General features: G+C 41.1%; 1 protein-coding gene across 4 annotated transcripts in view; it reads right to left on the reverse strand.

Annotated features, from left to right (window-relative positions):
- Nucleotides 1-24,830, reverse strand: part of Scaf11 (SR-related CTD-associated factor 11) — a 52,409-nt gene extending 27,579 nt beyond the window's left edge. For 2 of the 4 annotated variants that reach the window (XM_063263398.1, XM_063263397.1), the window contains exons 1-3: nucleotides 24,621-24,760; nucleotides 7,256-7,337; nucleotides 4,598-4,755 (exon numbers count right to left, since the gene is read on the reverse strand). In XM_063263398.1, the coding sequence (XP_063119468.1) occupies nucleotides 4,598-4,755; nucleotides 7,256-7,316 (219 nt within the window). In that variant the 5' untranslated portion in view covers nucleotides 7,317-7,337; nucleotides 24,621-24,760. Of the gene's footprint in view, nucleotides 1-4,597; nucleotides 4,756-7,255; nucleotides 7,338-24,620 lie in introns of those variants that run through there. The other 2 variants (NM_001271170.2, XM_063263399.1) reach the window with 2 other exon arrangements.
- Nucleotides 24,831-25,162: the final 332 nt, after the last annotated feature.

The following is a 25,162-nucleotide window of genomic DNA, read 5'->3' on the forward strand; positions in this document are numbered from 1 at the left end:
TGTCGACTGCTCTGAGATGCTGACCTTTGCTGTTAAATCCATCTAAAAACACTCTTGCACCTGCCTGTACTCAGCACTGCCCTCCAGGAACTCTGGGTCCCCTTGTGAGCATCTTCATATCTAGTCTCAGGAGACTGCCTCTGCTAACATCCATCTGACTCCACTCTCAGACTGAAGCTGTCAGCATTCCATGCGTATAGAGGAAGTTCAATCACTTCTTCATGGAGGGAAACTAATCACATTTCTAAAATACTTAAAAGAAATATGTAAGAAGAACTGGGACTGGAGAGATGACTCAGAGGTTGAGAGCACAGACTCCTCTTCTAGAGGTCCTGAGTTCAATTCCCAGCAACCACACTGTGACTCAGAATCATCTGTAATGGGGTCCGGAGCCTCCTCTGGCCTACAGGTGTTTATACAGGCAGAATACTGCACATAATAAATAAACCTTTAAAAAAATAAAGGGAAGGACCTCAGTAGTTACCAGGACTATACTAGTTACACGACCACCAACACTGCATGTCCTTGTGACGCAGCACGTTAGAGCATGTGCGCACTCAACACTTGACGTCTTAGTTTAATCCTCAGCTCCAAAAATATAGTAAGAACTATTAAATCCTTTAAATATGGAATGCATCTAAGTTCTCAAACCATAACTCTCTAAACACCAAACTTTTAACTATCTTCTGTTGACTGTGCCAAGGCAAAACCTTATCCTCATATTCAGTATGTACAGGTGAGATACTCTGTCTGTAGGATCATAAATGTGACCAGCTGTCATTATTTCTACCGATGCATCGGACTTTTCTAGCTTTCATGCACATGAACAAGAGAGTATGTCTGTACACCATGTCAGTGCTGAAGCCCCCAGAAGTCAGAAAGTCATGTCAGATGCCAGGGAACGGGAATTATAGACTATTGTGAGCCATTGTGTGGATGCTGGGAATTGAACCAGGTCCTCTATAACAATAGCCAATGTTCATAATTGCTGAGCCATATTTCCAGCTCAGAATGCAGTATGTGAGATAAAGAAATCCTTTAGGTAGGGTGGTGACATTAGCACACTGCCTCTAGCATACTTGGCAGTACACAAAGGCCTTTTCTCAATTTCAATATTCTTAGCTCCAATAGAAATGTCACCAGGGCATTCGTGCCACTTACATTTTTGTTAAATATCCTATTCCTCTTTCTCCCCCAGTTCTCTTATTTAAGACAGAACCTTGGTATACAGACCTAGCTAGCCTGGTACTTGCTATGTAGCCCAGGCTGCCTACCCTCTAAGATCCTCCTGTCTCAGCTTCACAAGGTCTGAGACTGCAGGTGTACTGTCGGCTTTTCGGAACTCTATCTATTCTGGCTATACTTTTAGGCTAAGAGCTTGCCACCTGTGAACCTTGTGACTGACAGCATGATAGGAGACTCAGTGTGTTCTATGCACCTATGGTGGGCATTAGGCTCTGGAGCCATCAACACTGGTACAGGGAACATCGAGCTGAGGTCTCTTCCCTAGGAAAGCGGATTCTACAGCACCTGACAACCAGACGGCCATTTACTTTAACACTTCAAGTCTGCTTATTTGATCAAATAACCACAGAAACAAGACCTTAGAGCATGGAAAAAGTCAAACTCATTTTTATATAAGAAACAGGTACTTTGAGGACATGAAAATTTTCAGGAGTGTGTGTAGTATAAAATCACCAGAGTAAAGTGCATTCAAACCTTCGAAATACCAATTTCTTATAATAAAACTTCTTCAATGACTAAAATAAGGTGGAAAGGAAGGGTGTGTTTCTTATCATACTCTAGTGAGCCTCAACAAACTATAGCAGAGCTAAATCTCTGAAAGACAAAAAAGAATCTGAAAAATGACCCAGAATGCACTCTATGCTTTTTCTGATCATATAGAGTTCCTCATACAATTTCACTTTCATCTCTATACTTCTCCTAGAAACGGACCTTAGTTAAATTTTAAACTACAAAGTCTTACATCTTAACTTTAGGCTACTCTTGAGGTATCTGGAAACAAATTACTACTAGAGTCCAGAGCCCTTATTTTGTTCATAAACATGGAAATAGTGGACTAAATGTTCACTATTAATAGTGGACTAAATGTGAAAGAATGTTCACTACAACCTGCCGAGAGTCTCTACACACACATTTATTTCTGCACTGAAGCTGAAACAAACTGCACACCTCTTTATACAGGAGACTGAAAAGACTGAGAGCAAAGTCCTTTAATGATGACAATGAAAAAAAAAAGATGACATTGAAATCTGATTCTATTTTCCAAAGCATTTATATACTCTAAAACCATCTAATTGTTATTACAACAAGACGAAATGGAAATTGAGACACCTAAGTAACTGTAAGCATGCATTTATTCATGATTTATAATGAACAATGAAGTTCCATTGTTAATGTAAAGGTTGTCAACCTTCCTAATGTTGCAACCCTTTAATACAGTTCATTTCTCATGCTGTGGTGACATACAATTATTTTCATTTCTACTCTAAACTTAAAATTTGCTACTGTTACAAATCATAATGTAAATATCTGTGTTTCCAGATGCTCCTTGACGACTCCTGTCATCATCCATAGGTTGAGAACCAATGACTTAATGGCTTACTGATGGCTGTTATCTCCTCCAGGGGCAAGAAAATAGTTCAGGATGTTCTCTCTTCTCCCCTTTCATTAAACAAAAACACAATTCCGCACTACCCTGTAATCACAACCTAAGACGGCCGTCCAACAGGACACAATCTAAGACAGCAGTACAACAGGAAACAATCCTTAAGACAGCAGTACAAGAGGACACAACCTAAGACAGCAGTACAAGAGGACACAACCTAAGACAGCAGTACAAGAGGACACAACCTAAGACAGCAGTACAAGAGGACACAGAACTTTCTTTTCAAAAGTAAAGCAATTTCACTCCAATAAATTATTTTCAAAAAAAACATTAGGGGCCGGAGAGATGGCTGAGCAATTAGAACACATACTGTTCTCTTGGAGAGTATTCGAGTTTGGTTCCCAGCACCCATGTTGGCAGCTCACAACTGCCTGTAACTGCAAGGGCTCAGACATCCTCTGCTGGTCTTTGTAGGCACACAGTCCCATACATACACATATAACACACATAAACAGAAACAAGCACTTCTTATACAGTAACAAACAACAAGGAATGCATCATATATAAAAGATGTGCTGACTTTTATATATACTGCCAGGCATTTCAAATTTAAAATAAATGAGCTAAAATATAGTTGTTTACTATTGTTTATGCATTAATATGTGCAATCTACAACCTCGCATTACGACTTCTCAGTGTGTACCCCAAAGAAGCCTGTAACATGCACATCATAACAAAGCTTATGCTGAAAATGCCCTTGAGGTGGTAAAGGAAGGAGAATCATGTCTACACATTCTAATTGTCTTAAAACACGCGCACACACGCGCGCGCGCACACACACACACACACACACACCTTATTGTTTGAAGTTCATAATTATGTAGTCACTGAACACAATCAGAAAAAAAAACAAAATCTTTAACTCATGCAGAAATAGGGTTTCTCAACTCCCACCCAGTCGAATACATACATATCACAGATGCACTAGCCCTGTGATCGAATGACAGACAAAAGGACACTCATCAGTACTACAGCTACATATGGAGATTTACCAACAGTTCTGCCCAAATTCACAGTACTTCTCTCAAAATATAGTTTCACCTATTCTTAGTCTCTTTTTGTCAAAGAATAGTTAGGTTTTTAATCTAAATTATGTTTCTTCTTGTACTCTTATTAATTCAACTATTATAACAAATCTCTTATAAAAGTTAATCAGAAAGACAGCACTCACTAAAGACCAAGTCAGTTCTTTCAACAATATTAAGGAACATAAGTACAAGAAAAAATACAAGAAAAATTAAGTTTGAGATACACCTAATTTCTTTACTAATTGTAACATAATATAAAAAAAATATAAAAAACAGTAAATGTTTGATTTTATAGTTTATAATAACAGGGCTTAAGATTAATATATACTTCAATTTATTTGGCCCAAATTGATTCACTATAATATAGTCAAAGCCTAAAATATCTTGTTTCTTAATTATTTTTATAAAAAGATCTTAAGTAAAATCTCTAACTCAGATTCTGAAATCAGTTTACACTAAAGATCCCTAAACTTTAAAGTGAAAAAACACTGTGGCTTGTACTTTGACTATTCCAGAAAGAAATCAAATAACCTGTGTGGAAATTCTCTGAAATACATAACATAGAAAGCATACAGGGATGTTATTAGTGCAAGCAGGTCATGTCCTATAAGGGTCAGAAGGCTGTTTGACCTGCTCTTTCTATAAGGTTTCTTCTAAGTCTAAAGTAAAATTAATTATAAAAGAGTGAAAAGACTGAGTAAAAAGACAACTGGGAGAAAACATGCAGACAGGATTTAAACAAACAGAAACTTGACTAAAGCAAAAGGGAAAGAACGTAGTATGAAGTAACTTACGGCAGGCAGTAGCAGTAAGTGAAATAAAATCATGACAGGAGAGCAAATGCAGTAATTACTATGGTTAGTGCTCTTCTCAGACTTACCTCTGCCCATTTAAGAATACAGGCCATACAGAAGACATGATTACAACTTTCTGGAAAACCAACTTCCTTCCCTAATAGGCAACTAAGACAGATTGGACATCTGTCCACCTCACTGTACAGTAAGCCAGAAGTATCAGCATTATTTCTGTTTTCTTCACCTGCAAAGAAAAAGACAGTCATGTTTTCAAAGGCCCCCAAACCATTGATTTATGCTTATAAGCATTATGGCTGCCTACATCCTCAAAGGGCCAGCCTTGCTTCTTTGCAACCATATCTTGGATGTCAAATGACAAACATACTCTTTAAGCTCAACAGCACCAGCATTTACTTTTTGTGTACTCTGTGTGTCTGTGTCTGGATGGTTTGTGGGTGATTTGTGTGTCTGTGTTGTTGTGTGACTATGTGTGTGTGTATATGTGTGTATAAAATAGGGCAACCTTGTATATACTACACAAATGCCCTACCACTCTCAATCAACTTTCTTGTATATTTCAGTGAGGAAGGGGAACATACATGGACCATAATTAATTTTAAATATTATTTACCTGGTTCAAAATTTTTTAGTAAAAATTCTATAGTGACAAACCTAGTCACATACCTATCTACTTCTACTAAATCCAATAATAACCTACAGTTTCTTTTATTACATAATATTTTTTAATGCATAGAAAAGCAATTCCTTCCTTGCCTTCCCCTCAGTTGAAATGGGCTTCTCAGCCAGGTGGTGATGGTGCACTCCTTTAATACCAGCGTTTGGGAGGCAGAGACAGGGAGCTGTCTCAGTTCAAGACCAACCTGTTCTACAGAGTATATTCCAGGACAGCCAATGATAAAGAGAAACATTAACTCAAAGAAACATTTAAAAAAAACAAATGTTTCTCAATATGTAGGTTGGCTTCAAACTCGGGATATTTCTGTCCCAGCCTCCTAGGTACTAGGAGTACAGGGGTGAGTCAATAAGCCAGGATAAACCCAAATATACATTCTTCCATGTCTTTTCTTCCTCACACAAACACTGGAGTACTATACATATTAATCTGCTTCTTAAAATAACTTATTAATAGACATTCATGTGTTTTCGGCCATTGGCTATGACGATGAATGCTGAGGAGAGAACCCAGAACTCCACATGTTAGGCAGGTAAGTACTCTACCAATGAGCTTATATCACAACACAATCATTTCAAATTTCAAAAAGTGTATCTACAGATCACTTCTTTAAAAACAGAATCACTAGCCAGGTTAATAATTAAATGTGCATGCCTTTAACTCCAGCACTTGGACGGCAGAGGCAGGCAAGGCCAGCCTGGTCTACAGAGCCAAGTTCCAGGACAACCAAGGCTACAGAGAAACCTTGTTTCAAAAAACCAAATACGGGGCTGGGGATTTAGCTCAGTGGTAGAGCGCTTACCTAGGAAGCGCAAGGCCCTGGGTTCGGTCCCCAGCTCCGAAAAAAAGAACCAAAAAAAAAAAAAAAAAACCAAATACAGGAGCAGTATGGGATCAATGTATATTTCTAACACAGGAATAGATATGCCAAATCTGTGTCTGTACCAATTTAAATTCCTAACAGTAATCAACTTACACAACAACATGTAAGCAAGCAATGGGAGCTGTATAATTCAATACAACCTGGAGCCTTCCCAAATAGAGGGACATATTAATCTAAAGGATCAGTATTAAGCCAAAACATTCAAATAGAGTTCACATGTTTCCAGTATGAGTTTGGAATGAAGGAAATACAAATTCTATAAACAATACCTGAATTGGGCATTTAGGATTTCAGATTAGTCTTAACAAATACAAACTAATATTAGATATGCACATAGTACACAGACATACAATGCAGGTAAAATACCTATATACATAAAATAAGCAAATAAATAAAAAAATTAACTTTACAGGGGGAATATTAATGCTGTTATAATCTTAAAAAGGAAGAGTGTTCATGAAATAACGTGCTTGCCAATCCCCAGAAAACATGTTTAAACATTAGCCAAGTATGCATGCATGCAGTCCCAGTGCAGAGAAGACGGAGACAGGCCAATTGCTGGGGTCTGCTGGCCGGTCAGCTAGCTTGGGAATTCCCAGGCCAGTCAGAAACCTTGTCTCAAAACAAAAAAAGGTGAATGGTGCCTAAGGAACAGCATCCTAAACACCCAAGCTTGTCCTTTGACCTCCACATACACACATGTACAGGTGCACATGTGCCCACACACACACACACACACACACACACACACACACACACAGACACACACACCTACACAAACAAAATAATCAACAATTCAACTAAAAATGTTCAATGAAAACATGAGAAGGCAAAGTGTATAATTCTTTTTTTTTTTAACATTTATCTATTATGTATACATCATACAGCTTTCTACCTGCATGTATGCCTGCAGGCCAGAAGAGGGCACCAGACTTGATTATAGATGGTTGTGAGCCACCATGTGGTTGCTGGGAATTGAACTCAGGACCTCTGGAAGAGCAGTCAGTGCTCTTAACCTCTGAGTCACCTCTCCAGTCCCAAAGTGTATAATTCTTAATTCTTGTTATTTGTTTCAGAATATAAAAAAAGACAGAAAAATTTAGGAAGCTTAATTTTAAAGCCTAGTGACGCTATCTGACTTTCGATACAGGCTTTATAGCCAGTTACCTTCCGCATCTTCACTCTCCTGATCACCCACACTCTGATTATATACGGGTTTCTTCTTCATCTCTCCTCGTGAAGGCGTTTCCTATGGGACAAACCATAAAAGAATAGTTTAGGAGTGGGTGGGGAATAGAGGGGAAAAACAAGAGAATGTTTGTTTGCCACCTCCCAATCCTATGAATTTTAAGTTTTGAACCATAAGAAACTACTTTATACATAAAGAATGAATGAGCCAACCAACCAGTTTTTAGACAACTGAGTACTCTTATTAAAATTATCTATTTATCTATTATTATTGTGTGTGTGGAGGGGTGCACATCAGAGTTCATGTGAGGCTGGCAGAGGACAACTGTGTAGAGAGCTGGTTTCTCCTTCCACCTTGGGATGGCTTCTGGGCATTGAGCTCAGGTTCCGAGGTGTGCTGCAGGTGTCTTTATGTGACTCAGCCATGTCAGCTACTCGACAGCCCAGTGCTCTCAGAGTACTTACACATCCAAACAAAGAACTGCCTAATTGACAAGACCGAGAATGGCCTTGGAAACAAATCTCTGTAGACAAGGATTATCTAGCATAAGTTAAAGTTAGAGGATCACCCTAAATAAATGTGAGCAGCCGCACACTCTGACCTACATAAGAGGATGCCGTGACTCCTGCTTCCTGAGCGTGGAATCAATGTAAGCAGCTGGTCTCCCACTCCTGCCACACAACCCTCTCCCCCACTACGACCCTATTTATCCCCTTGAATTCTAAGGCAAAATAACCCCTTCCTTCAATTGCTTCTCAGGTATTTTTAACAAACAAGGAAAGTATGTAACTAACGTAAGAAGTTTTATATAACTATTAATTAGCAAGTTAAATGATAAATTCTGTAACACAGACCTGAGACTATGGAAAAGAGATCAACTTAGAATAGAATTATCTGGTAAACTGAGGTTATGTGTAAAACTTGGAATATTCAAGAAACAACAAAATAGGGGTTGGGGATTTAGCTCAGTGGTAGAGCGCTTGCCTAGCAAGCACAAGGCCCTGGGTTCGGTCCCCAGCTCCGGAAAAAAAAAAAAGAAAAAAAAAAAAAAGAAACAACAAAATATGGAGATTTAAGTTCACAGAAAATCCCCACATGGCACCTATAACCACATGCACTCCCCTGCTGCCATCATCATCCCACAGCAGACCTCATATTTGCTCCAATCAGTGAGCCTTACCCGCTCCAGTATTATCCCCCAAGTCTGTAGTTTCTCTAGAGTACACTCTGGGTGTTGCCCACTCCGAGTGTTCTGACGAATGTAAGACTTCTAGTAACCATTTACAGCTGCTGTGTCTAAACAGGTTCGATGCCCTACAACTCACCTGTGTCGGCCTACTCCCTACGTCCCACTCTGAATCCCTGACAACTATTCATCCATCGCTCAGCTGCCGCCATAGTTCTGCCTTTGCAAGAACATCATCTGGTTAGAATCATAGCTTATATCCTTTCTCCAGTTCTCTATTTCTTAGCATATATTCATTACGTGTCTAAAGCAGTGTTTTGATGTGGTATTTCTACATGACTATCTCACACTGTGATAGTGATCACATTCACCCTCCTCCACTCGGCCTTGGACTTTCCCACTAACCCTAATACTCCCATATCTGCCCCCACCTTTTCAAAACCTAGATGAGTGAAAACATGTGACACTTGCCTGAACCTGGCTTTTGTTAGTTAACATGATTTCCAGTTGCATCAATTTTTCCTGAAAATGCCGTAATTTCATTTTTCTGTTACCATCACCTAAATGACAAAGTCAAATCTAAAGACCTTAAATTTTATTTTTTAAATCAGTAATTCCGTAATGCTTATATGTTACCTGAAGAGAAATATTATATGTATAGAAAAGAATTTACATTTAGCAGGTTAAGTCTTATGTCTATTAGAAACAAAGACCACTGAGGTGTTATAGGTTATTTCCTAACCAAACACCACACACACACACACACACACACACACACACACACACACACACACACCCTATCTCTGTAGACCCATGAATCACAAATCGAGAGCAGTATAACCTCACACCTGGCAAGCAAAAGAACTGAGAAAAGGGCATTATGGATGGCAGTATATGAAGTAGAAACTTAAGGGTTCTGTGGAGAATCGGTTGTGTTTGGATGGTGTTTTGCTGGGGCAAACACATGAAGGAGTGTTTTCCTGAAGTGGACACAGGTGAAAGGCTAAGGCAGACCCGTGAAGGAACGTTTTTGCTGAAGCAGACACAGGAGAGAGGATGTCCTGCTAAAGCAAGCATGTGAAAGGGCAGGGGATGATGGATTCTTTGCTAATGACACACAGGTATTGGCCCGCCTTACACTGGGTAGTTGAGCTCCATTTGTCCAACTTCATACAGAGAAATGCACCAAAAAGCTTCTGGTGGTGGACTAACTGGCAGAGTGATGTCAGCTGAGACAAACTCTCGTGGAGTTTTGCTAAGTCCAACCCCACCATTGAGGCAAGACACTTGGTGAAGCAAGACCCATGGAGGCCACATAATGGTTGGAGATATAAATAGGGCTCCACGGAGTGGTGGAGAGAGACAGCTTGGCTTGCTGATACAACAAGCTGTGCAAATCTTGTGGGTCTTGCACTTTTGCTGATTTTCACTTTGCTGAGAGAGGCACAGCAGAGAACTTCTCCTGGCATTTCTCCGGGTCCCTCATGCTGACTCGTGCCGAGGCTGAGGCCTGGCTGTCTCTGCTAGATAGTGCCATGGATACGGATTCGTGTTGGCTATCTACCGAACTGGACTGCTGGTGTATCCGTGAAGAGTTTGTGAGTGGATCGAGCTGCCACTGCTGACCTGCAGATTTCCTGACAACACAGATGCAACTTTCTAAACAGAGCTGCCGCACCACCTCCATCCCCCCCCCACTCCCTCTGCCCCCCCCCCCCCCGCATCCTTTCTTTTCCACTACCTCTGGTGGGTGGTGGGCTGCAAGGGAAATTAAAGCATTTAAGAATCATCATTAAAATAAACTTTTAAAAACTTAAAGGTTACAAGTATAGGAGTAGATTTGGTGATGTTATTGCTGCTGTTGTTAAATCCTTCGCTCCTAAACAAAACAGGACAATGAACAACTAAATGGTAATTCTTCCCACTCCACCAACCTCCAAAAGAATGGAAAAAGGTCACAGAAAATAAACAAATCTGTCTTATTCCGTCTGTACTGCAAAATACTTGACACTGTGTTCTCCATACATAACTGAAACTTATTCCGCACAGTACTGTACTGGCAGGTTTGCATTTAGTAAAGAATTGTTTCTGCTTTCTAAGATGACGCTTTATTGTATTGGCTTCACACAGCCTAAGTGGACAGATGGGCGAAAGTGGCTAAAAGGAAGTGACTAGGGGTTGAGGATTTAGCTCAGTGGTAGAGCGCTTGCCTAGCAACCGTAAGGCCCTGGGTTCGGTCCCCAGCTCCGAAAAAGAAAAAGAAAAAAAAAAGGAAGTGACTAATCCCATCCAAGGGGCAGAGCACACATTGCCTAACCACCCCCAAGTGTCCACCTCACTACACTAGGAACCAAAAGATTCAACATGAAATCTGAAGGAGACACACATACTTAAACTATAACAAAATCCAAGAGTTCAAGACTAAAAGTAATGAAAACAAACAATATATTATTATGAAATACAATTATCATAAAGAATGAGAATAGACTTCATCTACAATAAGGCGGGGGGGGTGTTCAACATGTTGTTTCTAAATCACACTTTATTCTTTTTCAACAAAACTTTTAAATCTTTGAGTTTTAATTCCAGAACTAGTCTCTTTCTGTAATGACCATAGTAAAAATGCCTTTTAGACATGTTAAAAAAAAATCTAGTCAGGATCCCCACTACACCCAAGGCTGCCCCTGATAATCAGAACTCAGTGGCATCACTCACTCAAGGTAACCAGATACAATCCTAGACCCCCGGGACGCCCACTGCACAGTATATAAGCACCGACCAAGAGCAACACTCTGCCCTACATATCTGGAGAGACACCACCTTGATCTGCCCTGCAGCTGGACAGCCCCGCCAACCCCGTCACCCCACCCCACCCCACCCCCAGCCCCGTATCCTGACCCTCAAAGAAGAAGCTTCTGTTGGAGACTAGATCTGGACCTGATCTTCAGTTAAGATACATAGGCTTGGGGAGACAGGCTTTGAACAGGAGTTAGTGAACCTGTGTGATGGCCCTAAGCATGACAAAATATAACTTCTGTCATACTATACTATCTTTTTGCTTGCAACTCTTTTTAAACAAAGTTATTTTTAAAAGTTCTCTTGACACATCACCACCTTTGTAGCAATCCCTTACATACATTGCTAAAATTAATAAATTTTAGAAATAGTCATCTTATTGTACCTGGTAAATAAGACTTCCACTTCTTTGTAGGCTATGGTGAATCCCTTAAACTCCTCTTCCTAGTTATCTTGAAATAAATGTATTTTATTGCTGATAAAATGTGTCCTTAAATCAATATTTCACATTCCTTAAATAAGCATTTGACAATTGTACTCCTAGGAAATATAATTATTCTAACCCAGAGGTGATCATAACTACATAAACAGAACACCCACTTAATACCTTAGTACTAGTCATGTATAGATAATAAATTCTTTACAATGTTATATATACGTTCCCATGATGTGGATTTCCGGATAAGACTTTTCTATACTTTTAGCTCCAACTTTTTTTTTTTCTTTTCTTTTTTTCGGAGCTGGGGACCGAACCCAGGGCCTTGCGCTTGCTAGGCAAGCACTCTACCACTGAGCTAAATCCCCAACCCCTTAGCTCCAACTTTTAACAAGTCATAAATTATCTCACTGATCCCTTTAGTGCCCTGTCAAGAAGGCATCTCCATTGTACATGAAATTAAGCAACAAAGCAGATCGGATGTTAATACCGTGTCTTTGAACAGCCTCCCCAAGCTGGATATTACAGCTATGTTGCACCAAGCTTGGCTTTTTTAATTATTATTTAAAAAAAAAAATGGGGGCTAGAGAGATGGCTCAGCTGTTAAGAGCACTGACTGCTTTCCCAGAGGTCCTGAGTTCAAATCCCAGCAACCACATGGTGGCTCACAACCATCTGTAATGGGATCTGATGCCCTCTTCTGGTGTGTCTGAAGACAGTGACGGTGTGTGTACTTCTATAAATAAAAAAAAAATCTAAAAAAAAAGAAAAGGCTTTTAAAAAAATTATGTCAAAGATACTACAAATTAGCTGTGAACTAAATAAATTTCCTTGCTAATCAAGGTCCTGGCTCAGGACTTTCATTACAATAATAAAAAATGGACCAATAAACATCCAACAACTCAGAACAGTAACTCCTTACAGCATTTAGTATCTATAGTAAGCCACCATTTTACATCTAAGTACACTTGTATAAATCAATACAATGATCATAATTGCTAATTCTGTCTCTTATTCCATTCCCTTAGCTGTTCTGTTAACTTTCAAACTCTTTTAGTACAAAAGCATTCTGAAAATACAGTAACAATCAAAACAGTTCTTTTCCACCAAATTCTAGCATACCACGAATACTTCCATCCCTCAATACACAGCAGAACAAACTGAACCAAGGATGGTAAGATCTGCCCAGCTCCAGGCGAGGATGAAGTTAGGGGTCTAATCTAGTCCTTGCCTAGCATTCGGAGAGAACAAAGAGGGAGTAAAGTGGAGAAGAAATGTTTAGTCTGCAATATCTTTGACATATAAAAAAAATTTAATTAAAAAGTGCACCAGGAAAAAAAAATGCACCAGGTTGGGTAAAATGTGTCTATAATACCCCAGTACTGGCAGGCTGAAGTGAGGGCCACCAATTCAAGGCCAACAAGAGCTATGGGGGAGGATAGTTATGAGGGTTGTCTTATGTTCTGATGAGGAAGGTGTGTTGAAAGTCTAACAAGGTCCTGGCATCCATTAAGCCTCTCCTCTCCCCTAGCCCTGGCTCAGTCATTTATAAATTAACAAAATGAATAAATTATGTACTCGACTAAGATACAGCTTTGTTAGCTGAGGGCTTGCCTAGTGTGCATGTGGCCCTGGGTTCCCTTCCTAGAACCACACTGTGCACAGCACTGCCTGTAACCTTAGCACTTGAGAGGTGAAGGAAGAAAGATCTAGGTTCCAGATCACCCTCAGTTACATCGCAAATTCAAGGCCAACTTGGATAACCCCGTATAAAAAAATACACTAATAGTTTATTTTTTGAAAACTCCAACACAGATCAAGTCTTTAGAAATCACAAAATATTGAGATTCTCTACAAAATGTAATCTTACTATCAATATTACAAATTGTACAAGGGTTCTCAAATTAAACTTCTAACTGATCAGACAGTCTGCTGTGTTCATTAAGACTTTATAGCCTTCAGTAAAAAAGTGATGTGGAATATCTGACATCGTAAGATGCATCAATAAAGTATGTTAACAGCAAAAAGAACAGGAGAGAAAAGTAAAAGGAGAATGAATTCATTCTAAATAATGGGATTATTCAGACAACAGTCTACAAATCTATGCTAAAGTAATAGCCCATATATTAATTCAAGTTTCTTAAAGGTGTATCAAAGCAAACCTTAAACAAATAGTCTCTTAAAGTTCAGAAATCTACACCCACCAAAACAGAAGGACTTTTTTTTTAAGATGGGGCTTTGCATGCAATGTTAACCTTTTAAACCAATGAAACTGGAAAAACTAGACTTCCATGTGTAAAAGAAACTCCATGTATCTTTTACCCCACACAAAATTATCTCAAAATGGATCAAAAAGTCAAAATGGATCTTAATACAAGTGGGTCTCAACCTTCCTAATGCTGCAACCCTTTAATATAGTTTCCTCATCTTGCAGTGACACCCAATAATAAAATTATTTTTGTTGTTATCTTTGTATGTATGAAGATATCTAATATGCCACCCCAAATCACTGAACTAAAGAGAAAGCCTCTAGAATAAAGGGGGCAGAGGGAGGGATCTTTTACAACTACATGGCAGTTTACATCCAGTATATATAAAAAACTGCAAAGTTTAAACACCAAAGCATCCAAATTACCCATTACCAAATGAGACAATGAACTAAGACAGTCCTCAAAAGAAACCCAAGTGACCAACAAATGCTTGAGGAAGTGTCTGCTATCCTTGGCAATCAACAAAAAAAGGTCATCTAGGAAATAAAGGGCATTAAACACCGGCCAGGTTTCAGAAAAGAGAACCCTTATTTATTGATTCTAACGTGTACAGCTACTATGAAACTCTGTATGGAGGGTCATCACAAATAGAACCTCCTACACACACACACATACACAACCACACACACAAACACACATAACCACACACTTACACCACACACACACAGCCCATCACATAACCCAGTAACAGTACTCTCTAGTACATCCCAAAGACTCCTAAGCCAATACATCAGAGTGATACTTACTCGTACATGTACAGCGCTGCACTACTCACATTACTGAAGAACAGAACAAGTTCTGATGCCCATCAACAAGACAACTGGAAAAATACAGTACATATACACAGTGGAGTTTTATGCAGCCAAGCATTAAGAAAAATGAAATGCATCTGAAGAAAAATGTATACAACTGAAAATTATGATGGTAAGTGATATAAATTTGTCTTAAGACAAATAGCATGTTTTCTCCCATATATGGAACATAAATTTAAGTGTTTGTGTGTCTACATGTATGTGTTCACAAGTAATCAGACTAGAAAGGGAATTAAGTGAAAGGAGATCTTAAGGAAGCAGGAAATAAGGTAATGAAATAGCCTCAACAGGAAAACAAAAGAAATCCTAACTAGAAGAAAGGGAAGCAGATAAAAGAGAAAAACAGAGGATAGTTAGGAAGAGGAGTCAGTGAGGACAAAGTATAAGACAGACACACACACGCCACACTTGTCACAATAGAACATAGTATTTTGTACGCATCCTTAAAAGATAAAAGATTATTTCCAAGCCCAACAGTATATAAAATAAAAAGGAACGTATCTCTATTAAGTATAACTTTAATTTTTTCAAACTTATTTTAATGATGGTTCTTAAATGATTTAATCTCCCTTAATCCACCTACCAGAGGCAGTGGAAAAGAAAGGAGGGGGGGCAGGGGAGCAGTGGACCTGTTTAGAAAGGTTCTTTGGGGGCTGGAGAGATGGCTCAGTGGTAAAGAGTACTGCCTGCTCTTCCAGAGGTCCTGAATTCCATTCCCAGAAACTACACGGTGGATCACAACCATCTATAAGGGGATCCAATGCCCTCTTCTGGTGTCTGAAGACATCAACTGTATATGTGCGTGTGTGTGTCTATCTGTGCGTGTGTGTTTATCTTTAAAAAAAATAGGTTCGGGCTGGAGAAATGGCTCAGTGGTTAAGAGCACTGACTGCTCTTCCAGAGGTCATGAGTTCAATTCCCAGCAACCACATGGTGGCTCACAACCATCTGTAATGAGATCTGGTGCCCTCTTCTGGCCTGCAGTCACATATGCAGGCAGAATGCTAAACATAAAATAAATAAATAAATCTTTAAAAAAAAATAGGTTCTTTGGAGCAACTCCCGTCTGTGTTGTCTGGAAATCAGCAGTCCAGTTTAGTAGAGTTGGAATAGCAAATACAAATCAGCAGCCATGGCATGACCTCGTAGAGACAGCCAGGCCTCGGCCTCCACCTCAGCACCTCAGCACCTCAGCACGAGTCAGCAGGAAGAACCTGGAGAAACTCCAGAAGTTCTCTGCTGTGCCTCTCAAGATCAGCAAAGACGCAAGACCCACAAGCATTTCACACAGATACCTCTACAAACAAATCCAGCTCAGCTCCGTCACTGTCCTGTCCATGGAGACTATTTATACCCTCCACACATCTCGTGCTCTCCACAGGTTTTGCCTCAGCTGACATCATCTGTCAATCAGCCTGAGGCCACAGAAGCAGCAAGAAGCCGCAGCACAGCACCGGAAGCTTTTCGGCGAGTTCCTCTCTATGGAGTCCTGACAAATGGAGCTCAACACACAGTGTAAGATGACCGATACATGTGTGTCGTTAGCATCATGTGTCCTTTCACGGGCTTGCTTTAGCAGAACATCCTTTCTCCTGTGTCGGCTTCAGAAAAACACTCCTTCACATGTGTACCCCAGCAAAACACCATCCAACCCGACTGACTTTCCAAAGAAACCTCAGGTTTCCACTTCAATCAAGTTTAAAAACATTTCTATCACCCTAAAAGAGAAACTATCCCCTCTCAAAATGTACATTAGCTGAGAAGTTTCCCTGCCATCCTTTCCTGTCCATGTCCCCTGAAGATTCCATCACTATGACTTCTTCTTCCCCTCTTATCTCCCAACTCCCCTATCTGTCTCAAACACAGGAAATAGTGAGGACCAAAATCTGAGATTGTCCTCTGACCTCTATATATACTGTGGCATATACATGCCAAATAACGCACGCACGCACGCACGCACGCACGCACGCACGGTTGGAGGCGGAAGCAGAGAAAAAGCTGAATTGTATTCCTAACTCCCTAAGAAATTCACTTTATATATAAACATAAAAGTGTAAGTCTCTTTTTATAAAACATGGAAAAACATGCCACACAAACAATATCAAGAAAGCTGGAATAGCTATGTAATTAATATGAAATGTATTTTAAACTTAATTTAAAGCTTATTTATATTGGCTCCCCCAATAGTTTCAACTTTATTACTTCTGTGGCAGTTTTAAGACTTTTTAAATACCTATGGATGTTTTGCCTTGTTTAATTCTGTGTATCGCTCACATGCGTGGTGCTCAGAGGCCAATACCTCTGTAACTGGAGTCCCAGCTGGCGGGGAGTCGCATGTGGGTGCTGGGAATTGGACCCAGGTCCACTGAAAAAGTGGCCAGTGCTCTTAAGAGCTCAGTCATCCCTCCTGCCATCTGTAGCAGTTTTTAAGCAGTAAAAACAATTACTGATCTATATTTCACTCATATTATGTTACTAATTAACTGTTCCTACAGAAATACAGTACTGCACTAAAGTCACACTACCTAAAAAGTTCCTTCACAATAAGGCTTTCAAGTGAATGATAGCTTACAATTTTTCTTAAAGTTAGTAACATTATTCCCCATTGGAACACTAGCATTATTTCTTAAAGGCATGTTTTCTTACAGGTTATCAGGCAAACACTAGTGCTGCAACTGTATTTACAATGGAATACCATCTATAACCTGAAGGGTTCATTGCTCTGGGAATTTTCAAAACAACATGCTATCTTAATAATGTTTTTCTTTATTTTATTTTGTGTTAGGGTGTGGAGCCTGACACAGGAATATAAGAACAATGTAAATCAAGATACTGTACCCTTTCCTATACAGTTAGAAAAATAAGACACAGAAAATGAAGACTGCACATACGAAGTGCCAAATCTGTGATACAGAGAAGGAGTGTCTAAGAAATTCAGAGAGGAGTAACTACTGACTAATCACAGTAAAGAAAAAACTGTTTAAGAACCTTTTCAGGGCGAATTCAGTCCAATTTGCTTAAGAAAGCTGTAGGTCCTGGCCAGAAGGCAGAGAGATAATGGGGAGCACTACTGTCTGACAGTGAGATCCTGCTTAAAGCCGAGCTCCACTGATACTGTGAGGAGGCCTCACACGTTCTTACACCTGACAGCCACGCAGTACCAACACTAGTCTGCAAGAGACTGCATTAATGCATGCAGTGTTCTCAACCACTGCTGGGACCCTTTGATACAGTTCACGTTGTGTGACCCCCCAACCATAAAATTACTTCATTACTACATCATGACTGTAAATCTGCTACTCTTATAAACCATAATGTAAATATCTGATGGACAGGATGTCTGATCTGTGACGCCCCCCACCCGCACTTAAGAAGTCATGACCCACAGGTGAAAAGAGCTACAATGTGCGATAAGAGGTTTGAACTGTCACAGTACTTGCCTTACAAGCAACCTGAGTTTGATTCTCAGATTTGTGTGCTGAGTGAAGGAATTTTATTAAGCAAAAACTGTTCTGAAGGCTTCTAAGAATTCTTTCCCCTGGCATTAAACACAAACACAAACACAACACCCTTTCCCATATGGCAAGTCCTTAAGTTTTGTTTGCTCACAGTTGAAAGTTCAGAATATATAGAACAAAGTACTTTAAAGATAAGACAATAAAAATCTAACCTCACTGTTGTGGGGATAAAAAAAGGACTTGTAGAGCTAATTCCTGGTATGCAAGATCCCCAACTTTTTCCTGTCTTATTCTCTATTTCATATTCAACACCCCCTCATCCCAGCCCACCCCAAGATTAAGTTCTCAACATACTCAAAGCAGCAGAAAAGAAAGGCTAACAGACACTGCACTAAAGGACTCCTTCACGGACTAAGTCTGGACAAGTGAAGATAAGTAAGTATCGGGTTCATTAAAAAATGGGCCTTTAATCTCAGAATACTTTCCTACAAAATATCAACTAGTTACTGAGATCTTAAGATTTTTCTAGGTTAACATAACAGTCTAAAGAGACATTAAAATGAAATGTAAACCAGAATGTTTTTGTTACCAAATTACTAAGAAAGCTAGCAAAACAATGAGGTCGGAGGTTAGACAGTGGTAATATACCAAGATTAATTATCTGACCTTGATACTTACATTATTAGTACATAATAGAACTGAGTACCATTAATCCCAGCACTTGGGAGGCAGAGGCAGGAGGATTTCTGTGAGTTTGAGCCTAATCTACATAGCGAGTTCCAGGATAGCCAGAGCTACAAAGTGAAACCCTGTATTGAAAAAACAAAATCATATAACAACAGAACAAAAATGCATTCATTTAAGATTAAGACTGCATCTGCAACTGAATCGAATGGTTCAGGGTTTTTTAAATGTTTAGACTTACAACTCTTCTAAAGCTTTCAATTAAATAACCTACAAAACGTACAACACCTAAAAGTCCTACATAATCAAAGCAGTTAGGTTAGAGAGTGGTTCTCAACCTGTGGGCCACTACCCTGACAGCAAACCTCATCTCCAAAAAGCATTTACATTACAATGCATAACAGTGGCAACAAAAGACGATTTTTCAGTTGGGGTCACCACAACGTGAGAAACTCTATTATTAGGAAGGCAAAAAAAAAAAAAAAAAAAAAAAAAACCACTGTTTTAGAGTGAACACTTTCCCTTTTGGGGGTGGGGGTTAGAGACAGAATCCTTGTACCCGTTAAGCAACACTCCACCACTGAACTAAACCAGCAGCCCTTCACTCCTACTTTAAACGACTCTTCAGGTTTAGGAAAGTCTCAATGGCTTTTACTCTACAACCACCAAGGTCCAGTCAGGTAACCAACCACAGGTAACCACACTTCCTAGTTCCCCAATTACACCAGCCAGATTTTTTCTTGTTATCAGCAATGGAGATAGAAATATTTACATCACAGAAATGTCTACTGGACAGCAATGATCTAAAGGTTGGAAGGACAACTGATATAATGCCTATCTATAAGCTAACATTAGATGGCCCAACATATAGATATGAAGCAGAAACTCTTAACACTTAAGTCATTTAATCGCTCTAGAGGTTCAAGTCATTTCTGTAAAACAGACTAACACATCGAATATTACAAAGCTACTGCAACTAAGAGGCAAAGCACCCACAGCAGATTGGCTACCAGCAATTATTAATTAGGTGTCTTCTACACCGTGGTTAATAATTTCTTAAACTGATTTCAGCACTTTTAGAACTAGTCGAGCAATTCCACAAACACCAATTTGAAAAAAGTCCTACTTGGTCAATAAGCCAATATGTTTCACATCTAACAAGACTGTAGTTCTTATCCAATGTTCATCCACATTCCACCGTACCAACTACACTCCTCTTGAGACACTGTGGCTTCTGTAACAACACATTCAACTCAGGCTCTTCTGACCTTCAGTGTTCTCTGGGAGCTTACATTCTTCCAGTAAACTTTTTAAGGTAACTGTTTCCATTCTAGGGCATCTCTAGTGTTCTTCCTAGTTATGTTCCCTCCCATGGGCAATTCCATCCATAGCTATTGTTCCAATTACCTACTCAATGTTTTGCATCTCCCCTGACTACTGCTAACCCCCTCCACACAGATCTTCCCATATACACCACTGCTGCCCCTCCTCCAAGGCCGAGCACCATAACGCCAGTTCTGTCTATCCCTCCAAACTACCAAGAAAGATCCAACAGAGCTTCTAAAGGAACTTTTTTTTAAAACAAAAGACAGGTCACACCACTTTGCTTTTAGCTAAGTACTCTAGGATTTCTGTTTCCACAAATGGCAGATTTAAAGCCATAAACTGCCACTCTTCTCTTTAAAAGGACTCCTGGGCTACAGGGGTAGCTCAGCGGTAAAAACAAAAACAAAAACAAAAACAAACAAACAAAACCTTGCTGTTCAATAATGAGGACCAGAGTTTAAATCTCAGCTGCCATCATGTGAATCAAGTGGCTTGCAAACACCTGAAGTTTTGGCCTCTGCAGCCATCCAAGCGCACGTGTGAACAGACACTCAAGAGACACATACATGTGTGCACACATTAAAAAAAAAAATAGGCGGGGCTGGGAATTTAGCTCAGTGGTAGAGCGCTTACCTAGGAAGCGCAAGGCCCTGGGTTCGGTCCCCAGCTCCGAAAAAAAGAACCAAAAAAAAAAAAAAAAAAAAAAAATAGGTGGACTCTATGTGAACATGGTCTATATGCATAAACGTAAATAATTTGGCAAATTATTCAAGAGTTGAGACTTAATAAACTATAACAAACGTTTAAACTAGCTTTAATAGTTACAGAACTCATATGAATCTACAAAATAGTTGTCATTACCTACTACAGTGCTGTGCATTGTTCACATTTTTAGGAGTAAACCATTGACAGAATGACAACCCCTGGGCCAGTGAGATGACTCAGCAGGTAAGGGCACTAGATTCAGAGTCTGGTGACTCAGTCTGATCGCTAAGGTCTGTAAGAGAACTCACTTCCCCCAGCTGCCCTCTGAGCTCCATTCCTAGGCTGTATGTGCACAGGCACACACACTCGAAATATAAATAAATGTAAGAAGAAAAAACTAAGACAAAAACCTGTTTTCATGGAAGTTGCTTTAGACTGAAGAAACATAATAAATGTGTTAATAAATTCAGTGGTATGTTAGAAAGAGATAAAATGTTGTGGGGGAAAAACTGACATAAAATGCAATAGGAAGTATGGGATATGGAGATGCTGTTTCAGATGGGACAATGAGAAACACCTCAGCAGCACTGGAGAAATGTGGTTGGAGGAAAGGTAAGCAGATGGAGTCAGAGAAGAAACCTAAGTAACTTCAAAGTTATGTAAAGGCCTCAGTGAGAACTATGGATTTACTGGGACTGAGAAAGAAAGCCATTTGAGAAGGGAAGTAACATAATCTAATACAAAAGACTCATTCTGACTGGAGAGTGTTAAAGACTATGGGTTAACAAAGATAAATGGTGATGGTGTTGAGTTTGTCTTTTTAGAAAGTTATTTTCCAAGCAAGAGAAGATGGTTTTAAAATTCTCATATTGAAATTTCATTGTACCATAACTTTAATTTTTAAAAAAGGACAAAATTCAAAGGTAATTCTTAGGAATAAAATTAAAAATATATTTTTCAATTCATTTATTACTACTGTGCTAGGGTATGGATGTGCAACATGGCACACATACTGAGGCCAGAGGGCAACTTTCATCTTTGTATGAGTTCCAAGGACTGGACACTCAGGTGGCGTTTACCCAATGAGCCATCTCAGGTCCACAAAAGTCCCCTACTACCAGACCATGACACTGGCTGGCTATTTTAACTCTAGGTCTCCAGCTTGCCACAGTCATCGCTGCTCAGAGGCAAAACGAAGTACAAGGTGAGGAACTGAATTTTAAGAATTTGGGTTTGGAGACTAGAAAGATGGCTCAGCAGGTAAGAGTGCTTGCTCTTCAAGAGAACCAGAATTCAGTTCCCAATACCCACATCTGGTGGTTCACAACTGTCCATAGAACTCTAGCTCCAGGGGACCTCATACCTCTTTCTGGCCTCCATGGACATATATAAGTAAATAACAAAATAAATGTTTAAAAAAAAACAAACCAGTACAACTGTAACTCCCAGTACTTGGGAGGCAGAGGCAGGAGGGTCAGAAGTTCAAGGCCACCGTGAGCTATATGATATATAAAACTCACCTGAGTTTCAGTAGGCAAGGTAAGGCAGAAACTATTTACATCACTAAAAGACAAGAGCAGATGCTGGGATGCACAGCACACATCATTTTGTAAGTAGCTTTTACTACTTTGAGGCACGCTGCCCTCTTGGAACGGTGGTCTAACAACTATCTTGCATTGAAGTACCTAGATTGTGCAGTCCTTAGGCTGATGGGAAGTCACCATCACAGTTCATTACTAAAGGTCAGTGACAAAATTGACAGCATGCTAGGTTCGTTCTCATGAAAACCGCTCATAAACTGATTGGTGCTCTAGGATGATGGGAAGATTAAGCATACCTAATAGAAGGCCCATGACTACATCAAGGAAACCCAGGAAGAATGTTCTTAAAATTTTCTCTGTACATTTTTAAGTAACCTAATTTACGCTTTCTTTTGTATTTTTCTCCTTTGTCATACTGAAGACTGCCTTTTCAGTATATTTACAGAAGGGCAACAGCATTCAAGTTTAAACCAACTAAAAACTTAAAATGTACTTCAATCTGAAAGATAAATTCTGCTATAGTAAAACTGAATGTTTACAAGCACCGGGAAAAGAAAAACTATTAGCTAAAGGGAAGCTACAGTCAGAACTGTTAATCTTTGAAAACCTGACTGAAAGTGGAGCAATGGTGAGAAAGCCTTTAATTCCAAAAGTGAAGAGGCAGAGGCAGGCAGATCTCTGAGTCTGAGGCCAGCCTGATCTACAGAGCGGGTTCCAGGATGGATAGGGCTACACAGAGAAACCCTGTCTTGAAAATGATAAAGGGAAAAAAAAAAAGAATGCATAAACAAAACGCAAATTAACTCATTTCTGAAGATATTTTAAATGTTTTTTTTTTCTGTCTAATTGGGTAAAAAAAACTACCACAAAAACAACTGCCAACCTTTTCCTCCTGGCTTTAAATAATAGTAAAACGGTTAAGCCGAGTGCCAAAGCAGAGGAGGAAAAAAACCTATGGTGTGTAGAGACAGGATTACACAATAAAATTTTACTAAAAATACCGGTTAAATACAAGGGCTAAGAATCTACTGCCTTCACTGCTGTGGAGCTGCGGCAAATAAATCATACATTTTCTTTTCCTTGAAAACGAGAACACGCATTTATTGATAAATACCCAAAATTTTGCTTTGCCCAAAATTCAGAGAAAACTGCAAAAAACTGCCCAAACTGTAACTTTAATACTAGCATCTATTAGACAAGGCATACTAAAAACTTTTTCGTCAGTTTTGCCTAAACATGTTAGTCCGCCGCTAGTATAAGGACCGTAGCCAGGATGTAATCCAAAATGAATGAAAAAGAAAAAGCTGTGGCCAGCACTGCACGACGGTAGTTCCGCACAGTCCAACCAGAACGTGAAACTTACATCACGTATTGTTTACTACATTACACATGAAGACGATTAGCTCCGTACTACTGTAATCCCGCATCACACACATGAACGCAAGGGGAGTGTAGTTCACCATTTCAACCTGGGAACGTTTCCCTCCATTGCAACCAGGTGTCCTTTAAACTAATGCCTCGAGACCCGTGCCAGAAGGACCTGTAAATCTTTCTAAACCGCACAAAATCCCCGGGTCTAAGGCGGGGTGAGTGGCCAGCCTGAGTTTCGGTCTCCAGGACGGTTTGATCCTCCTCAGCCCAGGCAGCGGGTTTTTAAAAAATCGAGGCGAGGGTGGGGAGGCGGCTGCCGAGGGAAAGGCCGAGGCCAGGCGCCGGCTCTTCCTCATTCAGGCGCTGGAGAGGTCACAGCCCAGTGAAGTTTGGTTTCACCAGCGGGGCCGGGAGGCTCAGGGACGAATGCGAACTCCAGGGTAGAGCAGCCAGCCTAGGAGCGCCCGGAAGCCCGGCCGACACGTTCCCACTGGGGGTGGGGGAGCCGCGGGCCGAGCCTGGAGCCCCTTCCTGCCTCGGCCGAGGCCCCGCAGCCCGCGCCGCCCAGCTCCTAGGCCCCGCGCGCGCCGAACCCGGACCTCCGCCCCGGGCCGCGGCTCCAACTTTGCTCGCAGCGAAAGACGCCGCCCGAGCCGCGCGCGAGCCCCAAACTTTGCCCGCGCCACCCCCCTATCCCCCGCCGCACCGCGCTGCAACCCGGACGGCCCCATCCGCTCTCCCAGGCCGGCCGTGTTTACCTCAGGCCGAGGTCCAGGCGTCGCTCCGGCGGCCGCGCCAGCGCAGGAGGCCCGGTGTCCGTCAGTCCGCCGCTAAGTTCTGCACCATGGACTCCTCCGGACGCTCAGAAGCGCGCGCGGGCCCACAGGTTCGGACGGCCGGGTCGGGAGCACGCAGCCACGCAGCAGGAGACCCGGGCAGCGCTGCTCCGCGCGGCTTGCGCCACCGCCGCTCCCCTCCCCCGCCGTGTCTGGCGGCTCCCTCCCTTTCTCCCTCCCACCCTCCCTCCCTCCGCGGGGCTCAGCCGCGCCGCCACAGGTCGGCGCGCTGTGGTGACGACGCGGGCGGGCGGGCGGGCGAGCGGCTGGACCCGCCGCACGCTGTTTGCTCGCGGGCGCCGCCGTGCTCCACCGGACCTCCAGGGGGCGCCGGCAAGCTGCGACGGGCGGACGGACGTGGTGGGCGGGGCACGCCGCCTGGCCGGAGAGCGGGAGCTCGGGCGGCTGCGAGTGGCCGGGGCTTCTGGGAAACATTCTTCTCGCCCCGCCCTCCTGTCGCTCGG

This window comes from Rattus norvegicus, chromosome 7 (assembly GCF_036323735.1).
Source record: "Rattus norvegicus strain BN/NHsdMcwi chromosome 7, GRCr8, whole genome shotgun sequence".
Taxonomy (NCBI): Eukaryota; Metazoa; Chordata; class Mammalia; order Rodentia; family Muridae; genus Rattus; species Rattus norvegicus.